This window comes from Pristis pectinata, chromosome 26, assembly GCF_009764475.1.
Source record: "Pristis pectinata isolate sPriPec2 chromosome 26, sPriPec2.1.pri, whole genome shotgun sequence".
Lineage (NCBI taxonomy): Eukaryota > Metazoa > Chordata > Chondrichthyes > Rhinopristiformes > Pristidae > Pristis > Pristis pectinata.
In genome coordinates this window covers 28,111,510-28,137,940 of record NC_067430.1, presented here as the reverse complement: position 1 = coordinate 28,137,940, position 26,431 = coordinate 28,111,510, and the positions used below count along the sequence as shown (strand labels likewise).

Here is a 26,431-nt window from a genome sequence, read left to right as displayed (position 1 = left end):
AATTTAAGAGATTTAACCAGCTCCCTGGGAATAAGAAAATCAGAATACATATAGCATAAATTGACACTCATTTGCCACTGCTCTACTCTCTCTATACTCATGACTGTGTGGGTAAGCACAGCTCAAACACCATCTATAAATCCACAGGTGATGCCACTGTTGTTGGTAAAATTTCAGATGGCGATGAGGAGGCGTACAGGAGTGAGATAGATCAGCTGGTTGACTGGTGTCGCAACAACAACCTCGCACTCAACGTCAGCAAGACCAAGGAACTGATTGTGGACTTCAGGAAGGGGAAGTCGGGAGAACACACACCAGTCCTCATTGAGGGGTCAGCGGTGGAAAGGGTGAACAGCTTCAAATTCCTGGGCATCAGCATCTCTGAGGATCTATCCTGGGCCCAACACATTGATGCAATCACGAAGTAGGCATGCCAGCGGCTCTACTTCATTAGGAGTTTGAGGAGATTTGGTATGTCACCAAAGGCTCTTGCAAATTTCTACAGATGTATGGTGGAGAGCATTCTGACTGGTTGCATCACGGCCTGGTACGAAGGCTCCAATGTGCAGGATCGCAAGAGGCTGCAGAGGGTTGTAGACTCAGCCAGCTCCATCACGGGCACAACCCTCTCCACTCGAGGACCTTTTCAGGAGGCGGCGCCTCAAGAAGGCGGCATCCATCATTAAGGACCCTCACCATTCAGGACACGCCCTCTTCTCGTTACTACCATCGGGGAGGAGGTACAGGAGCCTGAAGACCCACACTCAATGTTTCAGGAACAGCTTCTTCCCCTCCACCATCAGATTTCTGAATGGTCCATGAACACTACCTTGTTATTCCTTTTTATTTGTACTATTTATTCTGTAATTTATAGTATTTTTTTTATGTCTCTGCACTGTACTGCTGCCGCAAAACAACAAATTTCACATCATACACGTCAGTGATAATAAACCTGATTCTGATGTGCTGGGCATTTTAGGAAGAAGCTAAAACAAGAGGGGTTTGGGATGACTTGTACACGGCGCTGATGAGTACACTGCTGAGTTCATATAATACATTATGCCTGGTGGAAATCCACGTTTATTTTTCACGTTTGTTCACTCTTGCATGAAGCAATGTAATTGTAAAACAGAGCACAGTACGTCACTAATAAGATAACCAGAATCTATAGATGATTCTTTTCCCCCACTATTGACCTTTCCTGGTAGGAGAGTGCAACTTATACCACCAAACTTTACGGTATTTTGGATCAAAGATAACGTATTGTTAAAAAGACTTTGGACGCATAAACTTTGGGAGGTCAAGTGTGAAGGGAAAGTGTACAGTAAATGGCAGGACCATTCGGAGCACTGATGTACAGAGGGATCTTGGGGGGCAAGTCCATAGCTCCCTGAAGGTGGCAACACAAGTAGATAGGGTGGTGAAGAAGTGTCTTCATCAATCGGGGTATTGAGTAGAAGAGTCAGAAAGTCACATTGCAGCTATATAAAACTTTAGCTTGGCGGCACTTGGAGTATTGTGTGCAATTCTGGTCATCCCATTACAGGAAGGATGTGGAGGCTTTGGAAAGGGTACAGAAGAGGTTCACCAGGATGCTGCCTGGATGAGAGGGTATGAACTATGAGAAGAGGTTGGACAAACTTGGGTTGTTTTCTCTGGAGCAGCGGAGACTGAGGGGAGACCTGACAGAGGTTTATAAAACTATGAGAGGCGTAGATAGAGTAGACAGAATCTTTCTCCCCAAGGTAGAAATTTCAAATACTAGAGGACATGCACTTAAGGTGAGAGGGGGAAAGTTTAAGTGAGATATGCGGGGCAAGTTTTTTTTTTTACACACACACACACAGTGGTGGGTGCCTGGAACGGGCTGCCAGGGGTGGTGGTGGAGGCAGATACTATGGTGGTGTTTAAGGAGATGTCAGATAGACACATAAGTACACCGGGAATAGAGGGATATGGATCATGTGCAGGCAGAAGAGATTCAGTTTAACTCAGCACAGACATGGTGGGCCAAAGGGCCCCTTTCTGTGCTATACTGCTCTAGGTTCTATGTACCACTATTGTCAAAAAATGTTCTAAATTGGACCCTGAACCAAATAAGAAGGTATCAAGAGAGGCGACTAAAAAACTTGATCAAAGAGTTCCATTTTGGAGAAGGAGTACTCACCGACTGCGAACAGAACGGGGCTAGCACCTTCGCAGTGACGAGGTCTGGTTCTGGTATTGCTGAGGACTCCACGCTGCTCAGGCATGAGGTGATATTTCAGAGCCTCGATGAGGAGGTCTTTGCACTCGGAGTGGTGTCTGACCAGGAGTTCGGTGTCGACATTGCTCATCAGAAAATCCCGGGTCAAGAGAGGCAGGCGCACACACTTCATCAGCTGCAGGAGTTCACAGAGTCTTAGTTGGTTCATTTTCAGGCTGGGGAACATAGTCAAAGTAACCATCGTCCTAACCAAGCTACAAGTCACGGGTAAAGGTAAAAACTACATGGCTCGATCTCCTGATGTGGAATCTTGACAATCAAGAACAAGAGTCAGGTCTTTGAGTATGCATAACCCAACTAATTTTGCATTTAATTGTCAGCATAAATGAAAGCTTAACAAACAGAGAGGATAATAGGATGTCACAGAGCAATACAGCACGGATACAGGCCCTTCGGCCCAACCAGTCCATGCTGACCACGATGCCCACCCAGCTAGTCCCAATTTCCTGCATTCGGCCCATATCCCTCCAAGCCCCACCCCTCCATGTACCTATCCAAGTGCTTCTTAAATGACACTGTTGTACCTGCCTCACCCACTTCCTCTGGCAGCTCGTTCCATATACTCCCCACCCTTTGCGTGAAAAGGTTGCCCCTCAGATCCCTTTTAAATCTTTCCCCTCTTCCCCTAAACCTATGCCCCCTAGTTTTGGACTCCCCTACCCTGGGGAAAAGACTGTTACTCTCCAGCTTATCTATACCTCTCATAATTTTAAACGCTTCTATAAGGTCGCCCCTCATTCTCCTACGTTCCAAGAAATAAAGACCCAGCCTGGCCAACCTCTCCCTGTAACTCAGGCCCTCTAGTCCTGGCAACATCCTCATAAATCTTTTCTGCACTCTTTCCTACAACGCGGTGACCAAAACTGTACACAGCTCTCCGAGCGCTCCCAATGCAGATGGTGACCTTCCTTTGTGGGAAGAGAAGAATTGAAAGCAATCCCCCCTTGTCCAGCCACATCTCTCTGGTTTCAGGTGTGCACCGTTTGGCACCACTGCCACACAAGTAGAAAAAACCCAATGATTGTGATCTTTAGACCCTCCAAAGCCCAGTGCAGTAACATTCAAAAGAGAACTGGATAAATATTTGGGGGGGGGGGGGTGGGGGTGGGATTTGCAGGGACCTGGGGAGAGAGGAGGAGCAAAGAGGTCTACATGGAGAGTTCCTTCAAAGGCTCCATGTTAGGAGGAAGGGTTGAATGGCTTCCAGTTGAGTTGTGTGCTTTGATGAAACAGTCCAAGATCCAACCACATCAAGCAGGAGTCATTGCTCTTTCTTAAACTATCACCAACAGACAATACACGGTAGAATTATCAATGGGGATAATCATTTGGTTCGGTTTCTTACTCGAGGGACATGCTGGCGCCTGGTGTCCACATCATGTTTGACCCAACTCAGCACAGCCCTGTAGACCTCTTCTTCTGATGGGACATTCAGGTTGTCACTGGAAATAAGATCAAGCACCTGTGAAACAAGGAAAAACAGCTCAGAAATGATTCTCTGTACAGCACAGGAGCCTGCCTTATCACCATGGTGATCATGTGGCCCAGACCCCCTTTCCTGGCTTCCTCCACCATGTAAAATTGGGAAGGTGATTTAAGACTGGAAAAGTTGTAAGTAAACCTTTTCTTTTACAAATGTGTTAATTTATGGGATGTGGACTTTGCTGGCAATGCCATTATTTATTGTGTCCCTGAGCTGAAGACACGGCCATACGGGTGGGTCGGGAGTCACACAGAGGCCCAGTAAGGTAGGTTCTGCAGACTTCCTTTCCTGAAGGGCATCTGTGGGTTTTTACCACAGTCCAGCTTCACATCACCATCGGATAAAGCACTGGGTGATCATAGAAAAAAATAACGATTTTAAAGGTAAACCTACCCACGGGAGGGAATGCAAATACAGTTCCAAAACCTGGGTTCCACCCTTGTGTTTAAATGCTTGTATTCTCACTCTAATCCTTGTAACTGGTCCCTGTGTCCTAACCCTTGTGACCCAACCCGAACTTTTGTATTCTAACCCCAATCCTTGTGTTCTGACTCCAACATGAGTATTTGTATCCCATTCCTAACCTCTGTGCCTGAATTCTTTTGACCTCACCCCAAATTTTACATCCCAACACCAACCCATGTGTCTAAATATTTGTGTCCTAACCCGCACCTTTACGTTAGTGTCCATGTGACCTAACCCTGTGCCCCAATCCTAACCTTAACCTTTGTGCCTGAGATTCCATGTCTAAGTGCTAACCTGTGTGTTCCATCCCGAACCCTTGTGTTCACATCCTTGTGTTCTAACCCTTATGGCTGAGTTCTTATGTCTTGACCTTAAGCTTTTTGTTCTAATCCCAGCCCTTACTTCCTTACCCTAACCCCAGTGTCCGTGTCCTCCCCACATGCCCTTACCCTAACCCTTGTCTGTGGCTTCCCCTCGTGTCCTTACCCTAATCCCTGTGCCTGTGTCCTTGTTCAATACCTGTTTAAGTGGTAACAGCATGAACTCCTCAGTCTTGGAAACCTCCACAAAGTGCTGCAGCACATACTTGTGTGCGGACTTCAGCAGATCGCTGCAGGAATGTGTGTCAGCAAATCCCCGGATTCCTAAACAGTTGGATGGATCGAGCTGGCTCAGCAGGAATTTGCAACAGGCATCCCGAACCCCGTTCAGCTGAAGCAGGCTTGCCGCAGGAAGCAGTGTCTGGTGGGTGGGGAATTACATCGTTTGAAGTTTTAAAATATAACAATGTCCTGCACTTCTAAAGCATCTTTTAAAGTGATTGGCAACACAACGGAAGGATACCGGGTGACAGAGAGAGTGGCCCAGCACATCGATGCAACCATAAAGATGATGTGCCAGCACCTCTACTTTCTTAGAAGCTTAAGGAGATTTGGCTTGTCACCAAATACTCCAACAAACCTCTACAGAGGCACTGTTGGAAGTAGCCCGACCGGTTTCATCACGGCCTGGTACGGCAATTCCAATACACAGGGACGCAAGAAGCTACAGAGAGCGGTGGACACAGCCCAGTCCCTCTTTTTCAACTCTAACAATGCCATTATTCTATGATTCAACATCCTAAACATCGCAAGGCCAGCTTTATGAAACAAAGGTTAACACCGAGGTCTGAAGGATATTTAGCCAAACACTCAATCCACAGAATGATCTGACCCACTCTGCCTCTGCCAAATGGCCTCATGGAGGGAGGATTTAAGAAGCGTCCCAACAGAAGGAAGAAAAGTCAAGATGCAAGGAGGCTGGGGAATTTCCAGGAGTCTTGGCAGCCGAGTGTACGGCCAACATTGGTGGAGCAATCAAGGTCAATGTCGATGGAGAATTTCTGAAGTACAGATCTTTGAGGGTTGCAAAAGATTCCAGGGATTGGGAGGGTTGAGATGATGAAGGGACTTGAAAATGAGGGAATTCTAAAACTGAGATGTTTCCAGACTAAGAGAGTCATACAGCATGGAAACAGGCCCTTCGGCCCAACTAGTCCATGCCGACTGTGTTGCCAAGCGAGCTAGTCCCATCTGCCCAAGTTTGGCCCAAAGCCCTCTGAACCTCTCCTATCCATGGACTTATCTAGATGTCTCTTAAATGTTGCTAATCAACCACTATTTCTGGCAGCTCATTCCAAATATGCACTGCCCTTCTCGTGAAGAAGTTGCCCTTGATGTGGGTCAGCGAGTTCAGGGCTTCGTTCCTCTATGGGATGTGGGTGTCATTCGTATTTAATGCCCATCTGTAATCACCATACAGAATGTATGGATCCGCCTTATTGAACCACTGCAGGAGAGAATTCCAGGGATATAGACCGAACGGGGGAAAGGACTGACAATATATTTCCAAATCAGGACTGTGTGTGACGTGGAGAGGAACCGGCAGGTGGTGATGTTCCGTCTTGCCTGCTGGTCCTATCCTTCAAGGTGATGTAGGTCGTTAGTTGAGGAGGTGCTATTGTAGCTCTGTTCTACATCCAGCCACCTTACGCTGTTTCATCAGTTCCTTTCATCACAAGATCAAAACTGTGGGCGTTTGCTGACAATACAACTCCATTTTTAACTCCTGGGAAATGAAGCAATCTCTACCCGCCTGCAGCAAGACCTGGACAAGATTCAGGCACACGACAGAAAATGTCACTAAGTGCCAGACTCTTGCAACAGGAGAATCCACGTGTCTGTGTGGGTTTCCTCCGGGCGCTCTGGTTTCCTCCCACATTCCAAAGACGAACGGGTTAGGAAGTTGTGGGCACGCTATGTTGGCACCGGAAGCGTGGCGACACTTGCGGGCTGCCCCCAGAACACTCTACGCAAAAAGATGCATTTCACTATGTGTTTTGATGTACATGTGACTAATGAAGAAACCTTGTCTTATCTTTAACTCCCCACCTTCGGCATTCAACAGCATTGCCTTCACCAAGTCCCCCAGTATCAACATCCTTCGGGGTTCATTGTTGACCAGAAACTCAACCGACCCAGCCGCTTAATTACAGCGGCTACAGGAGGAAGTCAGAGGCTGGGTATCCGTGACGAGTGATTCACCTTCTGACACTTCACGGCCTTTCCACCATCTATAAGGCACAAGTCAGGAGTGTCATGGGATGCTCTCCGCATTCCTGCTTCCGGAAACTCAACCCCATCCTGGAAATAAACACTTCATTGGCACGCGATCCACCACATTAAACATTTATTTGTGCACCATAATGTGCCATGTACAAAGAGGGCCAAAAAATGCTGGTCTTTCCAGAGACTTTTAAACGTTCACAAGGTCACAAGACAAAGAAGCAGAAGTAGGCCATTCGGCCCATTGAGTCTGCTCCATGAGCTAAACTAAAGTATTCCCATCTAGCCCCATATCCCTTGATACCTTGACTAATTAGATACCTATCAATCTCCTCCTTAAACACCCTCAATGATCAGGCCTCCACAGCTGTACGTGGCAACGAATTCAATAAATCCACGACCCTCTGGCTAAAGAAATTTCTCATTTCTGTTTTAAACGGGTACCCTCTAATTCTAAGACTGTGCCCTCTAGTCCTGGACTCACCCACCAAGGGAAACAACTTAGCCACATGGATGTATTTGACAATAAATATATTTAATGGAAGATACAAGTAAAACATTCAACATTTGTAGGGTTTTAAACACTGCCCAGGAAACACAAGAATTCACAAAGGAAATTTAACGACCTACCTGCACATTTCCCTCTCCTACCACAATCTCGGCAGTGTAGGCATATTGGATGAGCTGCTCTAAGGCTTGAGGGTCAATGTCATGTAACGTCACGTGCGTTTGACGACTCTCACTCATCTCATCTGCAAGAGAAGGAAACAAAACACAGGAGATAGTTGGTGACATCAGGGGTAGTTTCACTTTACTTTCCGCTGTAGGTGATGGTGAGTGGGAGGGATCAGAAGCCATACTCTGCATGACCTCCAACCCAAACACTTCACTCGCAAGGGAGAGAGCTCTGTACAGATAAGCAGGTTACTCTCGCAAGTGGGTCATCCCAGAGTCAGAATCAGTATTATCACTGACATTATGTTGTGAAACTTGTTGTTTTGCGGCAGCAGTACCGTGCAAGGCATAAAAATGACTACAAGTTACAAAAATAAATAAATAGTGCAAAAGAGGAATAACGAGGTAGTGTTCATGGGTTCACGGACCATTCAGAAATCTGATGACGGAGGGGAGGAAGCTGTTCCTGAAATGTTTGGTCTTCAGGCTCCTGTACCTCCTCCCCGATGGTAGTAACGTGAAGAGGGCATGTCCCGGGTGGTGAGGGTCTCACTGAAACACACCCGACTTCATCTTAAAACAATTGAGAGTGTGTAAGACTGAGTCCTCTGGTAACTTCACTGGGGAGAGCAGAGAGGAAAGTAGGAATTCCCACTTTAAATTCCACTGGCATGAAAATGAGCATCCAGTTTCACACGGCGCAGAGAGAGCCACACACTCACACGCTGGGCTATTCAAATCAGTTTAGAGCTCGTGAAGAGAAGGCAAACTCTCAGTGATAGACTGTCAATCAAAACAATGAAACTGTATTCCAGAGTATTTATGGCACAGAAAGAGGCCATTCAATCCGTGTTCAGGTTACATGAGCATCCTCAAACTTGAACTCACAGACTCCACGTCACATCTTTCTACTCACAGAACATAGACCAGTACAGCACAGGAACAGGCCCTTCGGCCCATGATGTCTGTGCCGATCACGATGCCAAATTAAACTAAACCTATCTGTCTGCATGTGACCCAAATCCCTCCATTCCCTGCATATTCATGTGTCTATCTAAAAGCGTCTTAAACACCACTATTGTATCTGCCTCCACCACCACCCCTGGCAGCCCGTTCCAGGCACCCACCACTCTCTGTGTAAAAAACCTGCCCCGCACATCTCCTCTCTCTGTTTATCCTCACCTTGACTGTTTCATTCACCCCTTTGAGCTAGTTCTGCATTTTGAACATTCCTCGCAGACCCATCTCTCTATGGATTTCACATTAGGTGGCAAAACCATAAAATCGCCTGCAGTGTTGCCAGATAATAAATGCAAGTTTCATAACTCAAATTGGTAAGAGTTATAAGACAAGGACTGAAACAGAGAAAGAGAGTGAGAGAAACTGAAGAAGAGTTGTTGAGGGGGACAGACATTGAGAGAGTGAGACGGAGTATGAGAGAAATAGAGTGCGAGGGATGGAGGGGGGGAATGGAGAGAGACAGAGGGTGAGGGATGGAGGGGGAGAGAGAGAGAGAGAGGGCGAGGGACGGAGGGAGAGAGAGAGGGGGGGAAGCAGAGAGAGAGAGGGGGCGAGGGACAGACAGAGGGAGAGAGAGAGAAAGAGAGAGGGAGAGAGAGAGAGAGAGAGACGGACTGTGAGATTCTCTCTCATTCTCTCCCTCTTTCCCCTCTATTGTTCCCACGTTCTCTGTCTCCCACTCATTCTCCCTCATTTCTTGCCATTTTTGTTCACAGGATTACCAAGCAGCTGGGACTTGCTGTTATGTTGTCAAAACTGTATAGGAAAGGTATGGAGGGACATGGACCAAACGCAGGGAAATAGGACTTAGCTCAGGTAGACTACGGTCGGCGTGGATGAGTTGGGCCAAATGGCCTGTTGTCGTGCTGTATAACTCTATGAATGAGCAACACTGCTCTAGAGATTGACGCTAATAAATGTTGACACAAGTCCTGTGGCACTGTTGGCAAGGTCACATTCACTGGCCACCTCCCTGAGAAGGTGGGGATGGATCCGTTGAAGACTTTGCAATGATGAAGCTCCTCCAGTGGTAAAGAGCAGGCAACAGAAAACCAAAAATCCAAGAAATGAAGACGGACATAACCTTCACGAAACTTATCTCATCAATCACAGAGTCACAGAGAGACAGAGCACGGAAACAGGCCCTTAAGCCCACTAACTCCGTGCTGGCAATCAACCAGCCACCCGTTTTACTAATTCTACATTAATCCTTCTCTTATTCTCCCCACATTCTCATCAACTCCCCCCGGGTTCTACCCCTCACCTACACGAGAAGCAAGTTACAGCAGCCAATTAACCTACCAACCCGCACGTCTTTGGGATGTGGGAGGAAAGTGGAGCACTGGAGGGGTGTGGAGGGTGTGGGGGAGAGCCCACGGACATGCAAACTCCACACAGACAGCACAGGAGATCAGGATTGAACCTTCAGCATTGGCGCTGTGAGGCAGCGGCTCTACCAGCTGCGGTGCTCTGCTGACCAGTCAGTTGGACCTAAAACAGATGAAACTCAACGAAGCTGAAGTAGCCTGGCTCCAGTTTGTACCATAGATATTTAGTTCCATTTTGTAATCCTGTGGTAAAGCCCCATGTTCGATCATCTCAAGAAGCAGGAAACTGCAGACCCATTAAAGTCAACAGATCCTCAGCCCAAAGTCAACCCAAACAAGTAGTTCCATGCTGGAGGCAAGGACACCTCAGTTGTGCCAATGCCTGTGGCCAAATCACAGGCATTGTCACCATGAGGTTCTGATGGACACTGACCAGGATGAGGTAAGCTTGCTTTCTGGAAGAACAGTAAAACCATTAATGTGCCAAGTGAACATAAGTTGTACCCTCATTGTTCAGTCAGGGTGAATCTCTTTAGGGTGACAAGCTTCCTGAGAACTTACTTCATTGCCAACCTCTCCCTGTGTAACAACAGAACCTGAGACTTTAATTTGTGTCAAAAATGGGCAACGCGTCCAGTAAATGCACCTCACAGAGCAATTTCTTCACTAATCTCAATGTCAGACATACAGCAGTGCAACAAAATACTTTCAGGCAGTTCTGATCCACTTTACAACATGATTCTGTAAAGAGGATTATAGTAAAGGAATTTCTTTAATTATAAACAGGAGACACACTAAGCAAACAGTTCACAGAATCTCGTCCCATTTCACAAGGTGAACAGCATCAGCATTTGTAGAGTAATTCCTGAACCCCAATGACCCAGCTTATCTTTTACAAACGTTATCTCGATGTGCAGACAACTTGAGATGAAGAGGGGAGCAGGAGAAGCAGGAACCACTCCAGACATGGTGGGAGCTGGGGCTGGGTTTGGGTGAGTTTCCAACCCACTGGACATTATTGCTCCTGGGTCTCATCAAATCTGTCCACCTGAACCACACTGGGGTTCAGGGAAAACCGGGCTCATCATGTGTGTGAAGAAGCAACAGAGACTGGGGGAATGTCGTCTTCTCGCAGCTACCATCGGGCAGGAGGTACAGAAGCCTGAAGTCCCACACCACCAGGTTCAAGAACAGCTACTTCCCTTCAACCATTCGGTTCTTGAACCAACCAGCAAAACCCTAATCACCACTTCAGAGTAGCAACACTATGACCACTTTGCACCACAATGGACTTTGTTTTTTTTGTTTTAATTATACTCTTTCTTGTAAAAATTATGTATAATTTATGTTTAATTTATGTTTTTCTTGTGAATGCTGTTTATCTGATACTATGTGCCTGTGATGCTGCTGCAAGTAAGTTTTTCATTGCACCCATGCACACATGGACTTGTGCATCTGACAATAAACTCAACTTTGACTTTGAATGAAGAAGCCTAGAACTTCCACACAAGCCCAAGAGGGGCACTCATGGAATCATGGAACTTTATAACACAGGAGGCTATTTGGCCCATTGTGTCCATGCCATTGAAATTCTTCCTATCTCAATCTGTAAACCTGTAAATTACAGCTCCTCCAACTCTCATCCCAGGATGGAATGAAGGTTTCCACCTCCATCTCACTTTTAGACAATGAGTTCCAGACCACCAGTGCATGGGAAGTCATGTCATGTCTGACAGATCTCTTGGAGTCCTTCGAGGAGGTAATCAAGGGGGTAGATAAGGATCGGGCAGTGGATGTTGTCTATATGGACTTTAGCAAGGCCTTTGACAAAGTCCTTCATGGCAGGCCAGTCTAGAAGGTTAGATCATATGGGATCCAGGGAGAGATAGCAGATTGGATTCATAATTGGGTCAGTGGTAGGAAGCAGAGGGTGATGGTCGAGGGTTGTTTCTCAGACTGGAGGCCTGTGTCTAGTGGTGTGCCACAGGGTTCCCCCTTAGCTCTCAATCCCCCGTCCATTCAAAAATTTGTCTACTGCCTCTTCAGATACTTCTGATGGCCTAGCCTCCACAACACTCTGAGGCAGAGACTTCCAGAGGGTCACCACTCTTTGCGAAGAGAAATTTCTACGTATCCTGATTTTAAATGAAACTATGCCTATTTGCTTGAGTTTTCCTGATTAATTAAAAATGTCTTGACATCCACCCCATCGTGCTTCCTTAGAATTGCATACGAGATCACCCCACAAAGAATAAAGACCCAACCCTGTTCAGCCTCTCTTGATAGGCCAGTCTTCTCCTATCCCCAGGCCAACAAAGAAGAGCTCCAGTCAATGTGGCATTGGCGTGCACCTCAGTGAATCATACCATTGGATGCTCTCCAGCCCCATTCTCCTCATGCTCTTACTGTACCATTCAGCTCTTTTGTACTCCACCAACAGTGTTTTATTATCCATTCTAGATGATTAAAAACACTTCCTCTTTACAAAGCACTTTGTTGTTCTGGCCAATACCTTTGTCAAACCTGTTCATCTCTCCCACCCCTCCCTTCTTCACTTTGGTCAGTTCCAAGGCCTGTCACCTGCCCTTTCCAACTTGGGGCTGAAAGTGGCTCTGCTACAACATGGCCACAAGTAAAACTTTGACCCATTTGGAACCTATTGCAGGTGGGCAGCTGAGACCCAGGAGGTAAAATAACCCCTGAGATGAAGGATATTGCTGGAAACTTGAGGGGGCAAAACCTTCCCATCTCTGGCTGGCAATTCTTTTTCCACAACGAAGGGTAGACCCCGATGGGTCAGCCCACTTCTCACTCCCCACTTGTGCATTGCAACATGGAAGTCAAAGGTGACCAGGACCTCCCCTCCATTGCTGGACTCAGCACCAACTTCTGCAGAGAAACGTGGTTACTGAGTGGTGGGGTCTGATGCACTTTGCATCTGACCCCTCAGCTACATACCAAGAGTGGCCGGTATATGAGGTGCAGCCACACTCAGCTGAGTAGAGTTGCTGACCTTGTTTAAAACGATATGTGCAAGTCAGTAGTTGTTTTTATTCTTTCCTTTTACATATTTTCTAATTAATTTTTTGTAGGTGAAGCTACTTTTTAAATATTTTTTTCAATAATTTTTATCTTTTAATTACTTAAATCTATTTGATCTATTTCTTAATTGTCTCTGATGACCAGACACGGTTTAAACTAGTTAAAAAGGCTCTTGACAGCAGTGTTCCAGCGGGCGGGTGTGACGGAGCAAAAGGATTCACCTCCTGAGGCCTAGTTGCCACTCACAGGATGACCATGCCAATCAACTCTCTACGATGACCAATCCGGCAACAGGTGGGCGGGTCGGATCGAGCGTGATTCAGCTTACTCTGTTCCTTCTCAGTAAAGTGCTTCCCTGTTAGTAACTGTGCTCTCTGTTAATGACTGCACCCCATCCCTTTCCTTCCTACCCATAGAAGGTCAGGAAGACTGTTATTCCATATTTTTACCACTGGCAGATTTAATTAGACTCCAGGACCACCAAATTCTGGAGGATTATCAGAGTGCTCAATAGATAGAGTTATAGAACATAGAGTCATACAGCACGGAAATTGGCCCCTCGTCTATGCCGACCAAGTCGTCTACTTGAGCCAGTCCCATTTCCCCGCATGTGGCCCCCATCCCTCTAAACCTTTCCTGTCCATGTACCTGTCTACATGTCTTTTAAATGCTGTAATTGTACCCGCCTCTACCACTTCCTCTGGCAGCTCGTTCCATATACCCACCACCCTCTGTGTGAAAAACTTGCCCCTTCAGATGCCTTTTAAATCTTTCCACTCTAAACTTAAACCTATGTCCTCTAGTTTTAGATTCCCCTACCCTGGGAAAAGTACTGTGACCCTCTATAAGGTCTATAAACCTCTATAAGGTCACCCCTCAGCCTCCTATGCTCCAGAGAAAATAATCCCAGCCTATCCAGTCTCTGCTTATAACTCAAGCCCTCCAGTCCTGGTAACACCCTCATGAATCTTTTCTGTACCCTTTCCAGCTTAATGGCATCCTTCCTATACACAGGTAATTAGAAATGCACATGTGGTCTCACCAATGTCTTCTACAGTTGCAACATGACATCCCAACTCTTGTACTCAGTGCCCTGACCAATGAAGGCCAGCGTGCTGAACACCTTCTTCACCACCCTGTCTACCTGTGTCTCCACCTTCAGGGAACTATGTACCCGTACCCCTAGGTCCCTCTGTTTTACAATACTTTCCAGGGCCCTACCATCTACCGTGTTAGTCCTGCCCTGGTTTAACTTACCTTGCCTCGCCTGAGTTAAATTCCATTTTTCATTCTCTGGCCCACTTCCCAAGTTGGACTAGACCCCCTTGTAATCTTAGGTAACCCTCTAATTGGTGGGTCAAATGTGGTATGACTTTATGACTCCTGATAGCAAGCACATAGTCATTGATGCAGGGAAAGGCTTGGTACAATACGGGACATATAGTCTGCTTGATAGGCACCCCACCCACAACTGTTCACCCACTCCACCACCAACGCACAGTAGCAGCAGTGTGTCCCATCTACAAGATGCACTGCAGCAACTCACCAAGATTCCTCAGACAGCACCTTCCAAACCCACCACCTCTACCAGCTAGAAGGACAAGGGCAGCAAAAGCCCGGGGAACACCACCCCCTGGGAGTTGCCCTCCAAAGCCACACCCCATCCTGACTTGGAAACGTATCGCCGTTCCTTCACCGTCGCTGGGTCAAAATCCTGGGACTCCCTCCCTGACTCATTGTGGGCACACCCACACCTCAAGGACTGCAGCGGTTCAAGAAGGCAGCTCACCGCCACCTTCTCAGGGGCAACTAGAGACGGGCAGTTAAACGCCGGTTCACCCTGCGAAGCCCACGTCCCTTGAAATGAAGAAACTTACTGGTAAACATAGCATGGAAGTAAGGGCTGCAGGAAGCGAGCACCAGTTTGTGTGCCTTGATCTCCTTGTTCCCCACGTGCAGCACGATATCACACAGCAGTCCCCGCTGCCGCATCCGGTTCATGGAGACGAAGGCGTCGTGGTAGTGCCGCTTGGAGTTGTGCGAGATGCTGTGTCCATCGCGGTTCAGTAACTGCATTCCGCCCTCCATCACGGGACTGCGCTCTGACCCACCTTCCTTCGTTGGCTTCACTCTCTGCGACTGTGAACAGGAAGCAAGATTTCAGCAAAGGGATAAAACGAGCTGGAAGGAAAGGTTTCAACGGAATTGACTTGCAATAGGAGGCCATTTGGCCTGTTGGATCCATGCTGGCAATCCCACCATTCCCATTCACCCTCCCCTTATTTCACTACAGACCTTGCTTTTATTTATTCTGTCTCACCTGTCCATCAGCTCCCACTTTGATTCCTTTGCTATTACCCTCTGCTGAGGGGTAAGTTACAGTTTAGCCGACCCGCACATTGTTGGGATGCGGGAGGAAACTGGAGTAGCTGGGGGACAACCCTGCGTGGTCATCGGGAAGGTTAGGACTAGACTTGGGGGCCCCTGGAGCTGCAAGGCAGCAGCACCAACTGCTGCGTCAACTGCGGCCCTGCCATGTGCATCCATCACGAGAGTGAAAAGTGATCATAAAGGCAAACGAAAAGCTGGCCTTTATATCTGGAGTACACAAGGTTAAAGGTTATGCTATGGTTATTAAATCACTTGGAGCTGTGCGGGCAGTTTTGGGAAGGATAAATTGGCTGGTTGGTATTGGTATATTATTGTCACTTGTACCGAGGTACAGTGAAAAGCTTGTCTTACAAACCAATCGTACAGGTCAATTCATTACACAGTGCAGTTACATTGAGGTAGTACAGAGTGCATTGAGGTAGTACAGGTAAAAACAATAACAGTACAGAGTAAAGTGTCACAGCTACAGAGAAAGTGCAGTGCAATAAGGTGCAAGGTCACAACAAGGTAGTTTGGACTTCAAGGGTTAATTATAAAGAGAGATTCCACAAACCAGGGCTATATTTCCTGGAATTAGAAGGTAAGGGGGTGATAATGATATGACAATAAACTCTACTTTAGACCATCGAGCAGGAGGTACAGAAGCCTGAAGTCCCACACCACCAGGTTCAAGAACAGCTATTTTCCTTCAATCGTTCCGTTCTTGAATCAACTGGCACCCTCATCACTACCTCAGTACAGCAACATGATGATCACTTTGCACTACAATAGACTTTGTTTTTTGTCGTAATTGTGTTTTCTTGTAAAAATTGTGTATATTTTGTTTTTCTTGTGAATGCTGCTTATCTGATGCTCTGTGCCTGTGATGCTGCTGCAAGTAAGTTTTTCATTGCACCTGTGAACACATGTACTTGTGCAGATACAATAAACTCGATTTTGACTTGATTGAAGTATTCATGATACTGAGGGTGGAGAGAAAAAAAAACTCTTTATGCTGACCAGTGAATCTGGGGCAAGGGGACAAGATTTCAGGAGAGAAGTTAGGAAACATTTTGAGAGAGGGAGTGATTTGTAACCCACTTCTCCAATGACTAATTGACTGTTAAAAGAAAATGTGAAATTGATAAATTTCCCAGGGTCGGAGAGTCTAAAACCAGAGGGCATAGGTTTAAGGTGACAGGGGAAAGATTTAAAAGGGATATGAGGGGCAAGTTTTTCCACACAGAGTGTGGTAGGTATACGGCAGGTACAATTACAACATTTAAAAGACATTTGGACAGGTATATGGATAGGAAAGGTTTAGAGGGATATGGGCCAAATGCAGGCAAATGGGATGAGCTCAGGTAGGCAACATGATCAGCAAGGACGAGTTGGGCTGAAGGGCCTGTTTCCGTGCTGTAAAACACTATGACTCTATTTCTGTTAATCAAGGCTGTTAGGGGACATGAGCATCAGTGGGAGTGTGTAGTTAGGTCACAGAACAGCCATGATAGAAGGTGAGAGGGGCTAAAGTTCAAAGGAAATGTGCGGGAGTTTTTTTTTACACAGAGAGCGGTGGGTGCCTGGAATGTGCTGCCAGGGGTGGTGGTGAAGGCAGATATGATGAGAGGCATTTAAGAGGCTCTTAGATAGGCACATGAATATGCAGAGAATGGAGGGATAGGGGCCATGTGCAGGCAGAAGGGACTAGTTTAGTAGGCTTTTAATTACTAGTTTAATTAGTTCGGCACAACATCGTGGGCTGAAGGGCCTGTTCCTGTGCTGTATGATATTGAATGGAAGAAGGAGGCTCTTAGACTAACTTACCTCCTCCTCTTCCTATGCACCTCAATCCCAAGAGTGTGAGCAAGACTCATGATACGACACCAATCAACCATGATCTAATTGAGTGCTAGAACAGACTCAAGAAACTACACTGTCCACCCATCACAATCCCTTCTGATCCTACCTTTCGAGTAATTCAGTCTGAGTGATCAGAAGGAGCGTGCAACAGAGTGCCATTGTCAAATCAGTCTGGTCTTAGCAATGATTAACAATCAAATAAGACAGTGTGACATTAACTGGTGTGAATTCAGTCCACTGGTTCTGAGAGGGAAGGAGCATTAAATCGCAGCATGAAGGAAGGAATGTTTCAGGCAGGAGAAACCTGCAGCTCTGATTAAATGACTTCATTCAAACTGGACAACAGCAGAAAAAGGTGCTGTTACTGGCCATTGAGGGATCTGGGAGACCGTCTGGTCCAAGATTTGCAGAATGAAGTCACATTCTGAGTATAGCTTGGCGATACTGATAAGAGTGATACATGAAGACTGAAGATATCTGGAAGAAATCTGTCACTTTCAAGTCCAGCTGAAAATGGAAGTATAACTCTTAGAAAATCAAAAAAGCTGCAGATGCTAGAAGTCTAAAATTAAAACAGAAAATGATAGGAATACTCAGCAGGTCAAGTGGCAACTATGGGAAGAGAAACAAGAGTTTAATGTGCCTGTTTTTATTTTATAACTCTTTGGTCACCTTGAGGTGAGCCAAAATGACAGCACTTTGATAGGCCAACTTACATAATTAGAAATGGATAGGAAAGGCTTAGAGGGACATGGGACAAGCACAGGCAAAGGGAGTAGCTCAGGTGGGCAACTTCATCTGACTGGGTGACTGGAAAGACCTACTGCCACAAGTCAATCTTGCGTCGATTCCTGTCTGTACGGCAAGCACACTTGGATGGCTCTGGGGACGGTAGTGTAGCGGTTAGCGTTACGCTTTACAGCGCCAGCGACCCGGGTTCAATTCCGGCCGCTGTCTGTAAGGAATTTGTACGTTCTCCCCGTGTCTGCGTGGGTTTCCTCCGGGTGCTCTGGTTTCCTCCCACATTCTAAAGACGTACGGGTTAGGAAGTTGTGGGCGTGCTGTGTTGGCGCCAGAAGCGTGGCGACACTTGCGGGCTGCCCCCAGAACACTCGACACAAAAGATATGTTTCACTGTGTGTTTCGATGTACACGTGACTAATAAAGATATCTATCTATCTGACTTGCATCTCCCCCACACTCTCTCTCACTCCCTCTCTCCCCCCACCCCTTCTTCAACAGGGAGGAACAGTAGAGATCCCAATGGAATAACAATATCTTGAACAAAGACCTCATCACTGACAGTATGGACTGGACTTCCCATTCAGTACGTGTCCTGAACCCGGTAGGGAAGCTGTGGCCATCTTTTACACCCATGGAAACTGAAATCAAGTGCTGGCTGTGTGCGCCAATGAAAAGTCAAATAATGGAATACATTATCAGAAGCTGCCTCCTGCGAATGTTTTCATGGCACCTCACCAACATTGACACAGACACAGCTGATGGTACAACATGGACATCGCTCAATGAGTTGTTTGGACTGCCATAAAAAAAATGAGGGAAACTTCCATTTACTCCAGAATACCTGAAGATTTACCTGGAGAATCCAGCAGTCTCCTTTGCATGGACGCACATTTTAACCTGGATTGACACCTGGTTCTTGTTTACAGGTACAGGCAAGTGTAACACTGCCCAGAGGGGTTAGCATTCCACATCACCCATGCTCTGGTCTGTAACTTGCCTCAACTTCATGCAAGGGTAGTGACCTAGCGGAAAAGCCCTTGTCCTTTCTAATCTTCTTTCTCTCCTTCCTTCTCATGGACAGAGTCCACTCCTCCGAAACACTTCCTCTCTCTATCTAATGTCATGACTTTGTTGAAACACATCGTCCATCTCTTCAGAATAGAGGATAAGTCAAATCACACTCCTCCAGGACTCTCACACTCGAAGCGTTTGACAACCACGAGCTTTTGCTGCTTCAGCTGTTTCCACTGTTAGACCCAGATCAGGCCCTAACTAACCCCCAGGAAGAAGCAGGTCTAACCGGACCTGAACTGGGCAGGTTTACAGTGGGTGAAGAAGCAATGCTTCGGAAGCAAAGGTTTATCAGTTCCCCAGAGAAGATTATGAGAGGCATAGGCAAGGGAGATGGTCAAATCTTTTTCCCATGATAGAGGTATCAAAAATAAGAAAGCATTGGTTTAAGGTGAGAGGAAGGAGTTTTAAAGAGGATCTGAAGGGTAAGTTTTATCACACAGAAAGTGGTTGATATCTGGAACATGCTGCCAGAGGAGGTGGTGAAACCAGATACAATTATTACTAAATTAAGAGGCATTTAGACAGATACTTAACTACGCTAGGTATAGAAGGATACAGACCTAATGTGGGCAAATTGGTTTAGTATAGACGGGTAAAAAGGTTGGCACAGATATGGTGGGTTGAAGTGCCTGTTTCTGTGCTGTTTGATTCCAAGAGCTGCTGTGCAAACATAAAATACCCTACTGTGCAATAGGGTGGTCTAGGGCTCTATATTATTAGCTAGAAATTCCTGTTGAGCATGTTAGTAGATGTCCTGGTACATTATTTTTGTGTCTGGTCATTCATCAGCAGCACAGACACTTTCTAAAGAAACGTGAGAACCTTTTCCTTCAAAGGACGGAGGATGATCACATTCACCTGGCGTTGTCACCAACAGCAATTTGTGGTCTGATATTGCAGGTGCTGCAGATCACTCCGATGTACATCAAAATGAAAGCAAGCAAACCCCTGTTTTGCTCCATTATTGGTGAATCATCATCAAAATTGGCCAAGCGTACTTTCTCAGCCTGCCATTGTGTGGGCCAAATTCAGTGAATAATTCTGTTGGATTGCATTCTCACTGGTCCTTCAGGTATTCATCTAGATCACTCACTACATAGAATGTAAAAACATTCCAGTTTGCCACACACTTTGGTCTCTAACTTCTTCAGCCTCATTCACAATTGACTCAATTGAACACTAAGAGACTGTGTAGAATTTTGGTCTTGTTACCTCAAACAGGATTGAGTGGAGCTGATTTCAGGACTGATGGAAGGCTGTCCAGTCTGTGGTGACCACACTCCTGGCCACAGTGGTTGGTCTGTAATATGCAGGTAGCATTGCATTTAAGCTTGCAGGGTGGTGAGGGGTCGAGCTCTAAGCCATTGTTGACGCTTTTGCTGAGCCATAATAGAAGATGGGCCTTAGATACAGCAATGGTGGGAGAGGGGACCCCTACTGGCTGGCCTCTGCTCCACCACAGTGCCCACCAACAGCAGAGGTTCATAATGAGACCCTGGAAAGCATGGATCACTTCCCATGTTTCGGGAACAATCTCTCAGCAAAGTTAGACACTGATGATCGGATTCACCATAACCTTCAGTGTGCCTTAGGTCAACTGGGGTAAAGGGCACTTGAAGACCTCAGATCTGGCACAAGCCTCGTGGTCTACTGGACAACAGTGATGCCTGCAGGCTAAACACTTTGCAGACTTGGACCACTGACAGCAGGCGACTTAAGGCAATGGAGGGGCACTAAAATCCCCTAGGCACAGTTATCCTTCCAGTGAATTTGGAGGATTTTAGAGTCCTTTCTACCAGTGTCCTTTCCTGGACCAAAATCCCCAGAATTGAGGGCTTAATTACACTCAGTCCACTACTTTGGGCAGATCATGTCATTCACCTGCCCATCATCTGACTCCTGACAAAGACACTCCAAGTAATGTCAGAAGTAGCGGCTATCACGGCAACTGCTCTGCCTGGGACCGCAAGAAACTGCAGAGAGTTCTGGACACAGCCCAACACATCACGGAAACCAGCCTCCCCTCCATGGACCCTGTCTACACTTCTCACTGCTTGGAAAAGCAGCCAACATAATCGAAAAGCCCTCCCACCCTGGACATTGTCTCTTCTCCCCCTTCCCATCAGGCAGAAAATACTAAAGCTTGCAGACACACACCACCAGGAACAAGAACAGCTTCTATCCTGCTGTTAAGAGACTATTGAATGGACCTCTTGTACGACAAAGATGAACTCTTGACCTCACAATCTACCTCGTCGTGGCCTTGCACTTTATTGTCTGCCTGCACTGCACTTTCTCTGTAACTGTAACACTAAATTCTGCATTCTGTTCTTCCTTTTCCCTTGAACTACCTCGATTTACTTAAGTTGTGAAATGATCTGTGTGGATGGCATGCAAAACAAAGTTTTTCACTGTATCTCGGTACAGGTGACAATAGTAAACCAATTACCAATTTGCAATTACCTGGCGGCCAGAGGAAAAGATTCAAGGAAGAGCTCAAAGCATCCTTGAAGAAATGCAAAATCCCCTTGGCTCCTGGGAGTCCTTGGCCAGTGACTGCTCAAAGTGGAGAAGCGTTCGGAATAGTATTGAGAACCTCAAGGCCGTACACCAGCAGCACACAGAGGGCCTACATAAGAGTTGGAAATCATGACGTCACCTCTCACATCTACTCAACCACCCACCCCATCCACCAGCATCTGGCCCATGTGTGGAAGTCTGTAGTTCTTACATTGACCACATTAGTCACCTCAGAACGCACAAAACCAGAGTGAGAATAAGTCATCGTCCATCCCGAGGGACTGCCTAAGAAAATGCTTTCCATTTTGGGAAAACAATGAAGACTCAGCACTCTAGTTGCTAGGAAGCTGAGACTGAGCAGATAATTCCTGTAATCTCTAGAATTTAGAGGGATGGGATTTATTCTTGGTAAAATTTATAATGTTTTTACAGGGCTGCAGAGGGTAGACACAAGGATGATGCTCCCCCTGGCTGAGGAGGAAGAATGTCTTGGCCCTTTCTTGCTGAATTTCAGCATTTCATTGAGGATCCCCACCATCCGGGCCATGCCCTCTTCTCACTGCTACCGTCAGGCAGGAGGTACAGAAGCCTGAAGTCCCACACCACCAGGTTCAGGAACAGCTACTTTCCTACAACCATCAGGTTCTTGAACCGACCTGCACAACTCTAACCCTACCTCAGCAACGGAACACTACAGACACCTCTGGCGCTACCTCTTGGACGTCTCTCTTGCTGCCTTTTTGCACTAAGATCTTGTTTTGCACACATTTTTTTCTAAAGTCAGAAGGAAGTCAAGTTTATCATCATATGGACAAATATGCACGGGTGCAATGAAAAACTTACTGGCATTTGAGACACAACATTCACAAGAAAAACATAAATTAAATATAAATTATATAAAATTATACAAGAAAGAACACAATTAGAACAAAAAGTCCACAGTAGTGCAAAGTGGTCATGGTGTTGCTGTACTGAGGTAGTGATTAGGGTCGTGCAGGTTGGTTCAAGAACTGAATGGTTGAAGGGAAGTAGCTCTTCACTGTCTTGTATAATTTATGTTCCGTGTGTTGTCTGAACCTATGTGCCCACGAGGCTGCTGCAAGTTTTTCATTGTACCTGTACCTCACTGTACTTGTGCACATGACAATAAGCTGACCTGAACTCACGAAAGAAGGGCCAAGACATTGATAAAAGTAGAAAATGAAAGATCTAGCGAGAAACATAAAAAGCAGACTATACAGATATGCAAAAAGGAAAAGATTAGCAAAAGAGGGTCCATTAGAAACTGGTTCTAGAGAAATTATATTGAGCAATAAGGAAATGGCACAGAAGTTAAGCAAGTATGTTGTCTGTCCTGATACATGGTCTCAGCCCTTGACCTGCCGAGTTCCTACAGCAGAGAAACAAAGGACTGCAGATGCTGGAATCTAGATGAAAAACACGATGATGCTCACCTTTCAGGTGAGACAGAGATTCACCTGCACCTCCCTTAATATCATCTACTGCATTCGGTGCTCCAAGTGTGGCCTCCTCTACATTGGTGAGACCAAACGCAGACTAGGTGACCATTTCGCAGAACACCTGCTCTCTGTCCAAAACCGCGACCTGCATCTTCCCGTTGCCAGTCACTTCAACTCCCCCTCCCACACTATCACTGATATGTCAGTCCTCGGCCTCCTCCACTGCCAGGAGAATTCCAAGTGCAAACTAGAGGAACAGCACCTCATTTTGCATCTTGGAATCTTGCAGCCTAACGGCACGAATATTGAATTCTCCCACTTTAGGTTATCCCCTCCCCCATGCTTCTTCCCTTTCCTAGCCTCTATTTCTTTCCCTCTCTCTCCTTACCTTTGACCCATCCCCCGGTGGATCTGCTCTCCCCTCCTCCCCCGCACCTGCCCATCACTATCTCTTACCTGCATCTACCTATCACCACCCTGTGCCCACCCTGCCTCCCCTCTTCTGTCCACCTATCACTGCTCTGCTTTTCCCTCCAATATAAATTATCTTCCGTCCTGAAGAAGGGTCCTGACCCGAAACGTTGACCGCCTGCTTTTCTCCACGGATGCTACCTGACCTGCTGGGTTCCTCCAGAATCATTGTGAGTTCCCATAGCAGGTCACCTTTTGCTCCAGATTCCAGCATCTGCAGTCTCTCGTGTCTCCATGTTGTTTGTCTTCATGGAAGAAGATATAGCAGATACAGAAAACCTCACAGAAATGACAGAGAACAACAGGTCCAGAGTGAATGAGGAGCTGAAAGAAATTAGTATTCATAAAAAAAAGTATTGGAGAAGTTATAGGACTGAAAGCTGATAATTACTCAGGGGCACATGACCACATCCAAAGGCTTTGAAAGAGTTGTTTAGGGATTCACTCGTTGTCAGCTTCCAAAACTCCAGAAAGTCATGAGGCATGGGACCCATGGAAACTTGGCTGCAGACCTGGATTCGGAATTGGCTTTCCCACAGAAAGCAGAGGGTGGTAGCAGATGGAGCGTATTCTGCATGGAGGTCAGTGACTACTGGTGTTCTGGGACCCCTGCTCTTTGTGATTTTTATAAATGACTTGGATGAGGAAGTGGAGGGGTAGGTTTGTAAGTTTGCAGATGACACGAAAGTTGGTGGTGTTGTGGATAATGTAGAAGGTTGTCGAGGGTTACAGTGGGACATTGATAAGATCCAAAGCTGAGCTGAGAAGTGGCAGATGGAGTTCAACCCAGAAGAGTGTGAAGTGATTCACTTTGGAAGGTCAAAATTAAAGTTCTGGTCACCTCATTATAGGAAGGATGTGAAAGCTCCGAGAAGGTGCAGAGGAGATTTCCCAGGATGCTGCCTGTCTTAGAAGGAAAGGTTGAGTGAGCTAGGGCTTTTCTCTTTGCATATGAGGATGAGAGGCGACTTGACAGAGGTGTATAAGATTATGAGGGGCATTGACAGAGTGGACAGCCAGCACTTTTTCCCCAGGGCATCAATGGCCAATACCAGAGGACATCAGTTTAAGGTGAGTGGAGGAAAGTTAGGGGAGATGACGGAGGTAGGTTTTGTTTCACGCAGAGAGTGGTGGGTGCCTGGAACGCACTGCCAGGGGTGGTGGTAGAGGCTGTTACTATAGGGGCATTTAAGAGACTTTATGATAGGCACATGGATGTAAGAAAATGGAGGGTTATGGGCTGTGTAGAAGGGTTAGATTGATCATGGAGGAGGTTTATATAGGTTGGCACAACATTGTGGGCTGAAGGGCCCGTACTGTGCTGTACTGTTCTATGTTCCATTACTTCTGGATCGGATCCCACAGATAGGAAAGCTGCAAATGTATTCGCCTATTCAAGAAAGGAGGGAGGAAGATTGGAACGGCAGGCTGGTTAACCCGACGTCAATAGGTGGGAAAATATGGAATCTATTATTAAGAAAGTGGAAACAGGGCACTTAAAAAATATTAGGATAGGGGAACGTTAATCGGGGCTTTCAGAAAGGAATTGGATGAGCACTTGCGCACGGTAGTGTAGCGGTTAGTGTAACGCTATTACAGCGCCAGCGACCCAGGTTCAATTCCAGCCACTGTCTGTAAGGAGTTTGTACGTTCTCCCCATGTCTGCGTGGGTTTCCTCCGGGTGCTCCGGTTTCTTCCCACATTCCAAAGACGTATGGGTTAGGAAGCTGTGGGCATGCTATGTTGGCGCCGGAAGTGTGGCGACATTTGCGGGCTGCCCCCAGAACACTCTGCGCAAAAGATGCATTTCACTGTGTGTTTCAATGTACATGTGACTAATCAAGATATCTTAAATCTTAAACAAACTGCAAGGCTACACAGAGATGAGCAGGAGTCTGGGAATATTGAGATTGTTCAGCAGTGACCTAGCATGGAGTTGTAGGCTTAAGGAACTTCTGTGCCGTAAAAATTCCCTAATTCCATGAGTCGGGGAGTTTCCCACAGCGTTCTGGTCAATATTTATTCCTCAATCACCATCACTTATGCACATTAACAGGCCAGTGTCATATTGCTGTCTGTGGGAGCACGCTACACACAAATTAGTTGCTGCATTTCATAAGTTTCAACAGCGTCTATGCTGCCAAATGTTTCATTGGCTGTAAATGTACTTTGGTTTGTTCCGAGGGTGAGAAAGGTGCTACAAAAATGCACGCCGTTGCTCGTGTTTGAAGGCCAAATTTCAGTGGCTGTTTATACCCTCAGTGGCTCTTTGAACAAAACCGATGTGAAGGGTACCTGCATGAATGATGAGCCTCACTAATGGGTCCATCGCAGAGCCAACCCAGTGTAGACTGGGGTCATCGGAGCTGTGTCATTGCACCAACCCTTTCCTTAATCTTCCTCTATGTAATACGATGAAGAATCTGGAGAGAATGGAAAAGTGGGTAACTGTTCTTGTTGGCGGAGGGATTGAGGATGAATAGACACAGATATGAAATAAAAGGGGAAGAGAATTAAGAGTGATGTGAGGAAGAATTTTTTTTAAATAAACACTGTGTTTGGTTGGAATCTGGAATGTAATGCCTACAGATACGGTGGGAGCAGTTCTATGATGGCCTTCAAGAGAGAGTTGGATAAATATATGGCAGAAAACAGATCTGCAAACCTACACAGAAAGGGCTAGTGGATAGAACCAGTGAGTTGCTCTGTTAGAGAGCCATTGGCCAACTGAGGAAAAGAGTGTTTGAAGACTAACATCTCAAACCCAGCACCAAGCTCATGGTCTAATGGGTAAGCAGAGATCGGAGGCTTGGACAACTTCCAGCAAGCACTGGGGAGATACCAAAGCTTTCCTTGTAAAGTCCATCCCTGCCCCATGACCACTCAAGGTGATGGGCAAGCATTCAGGAACAACAAAACACAAGAAAATAGGAGCAGAAATAGGTCATTCAACCCCTCAAGCCTGCCCCACCATTCAATATGATCTGCTCCAGGTAAGAACTCTTCCTCTGAGCCAGCCGATTCCCTCAACTTCCTATCCTTCCAAA

The 26,431-nt window shown here is 46.4% G+C and overlaps 1 protein-coding gene across 1 annotated transcript in view; it reads right to left on the bottom strand.

The window, feature by feature from the left end:
• klhl17 (kelch-like family member 17) overlaps positions 1 to 26,431 on the bottom strand; it is an 87,094-nt gene that overhangs the window by 31,132 nt on the left and 29,531 nt on the right. Inside the window, exons 3-7 of the mRNA XM_052039224.1 lie at positions 14,760 to 15,021; positions 7,448 to 7,569; positions 4,734 to 4,955; positions 3,612 to 3,728; positions 2,168 to 2,381 (exon numbers count right to left, since the gene is read on the bottom strand). Of these exons, the coding sequence (XP_051895184.1) occupies positions 2,168 to 2,381; positions 3,612 to 3,728; positions 4,734 to 4,955; positions 7,448 to 7,569; positions 14,760 to 14,970 (886 nt within the window). The 5' untranslated portion in view covers positions 14,971 to 15,021. The remainder of the gene's footprint in view (positions 1 to 2,167; positions 2,382 to 3,611; positions 3,729 to 4,733; positions 4,956 to 7,447; positions 7,570 to 14,759; positions 15,022 to 26,431) is intronic.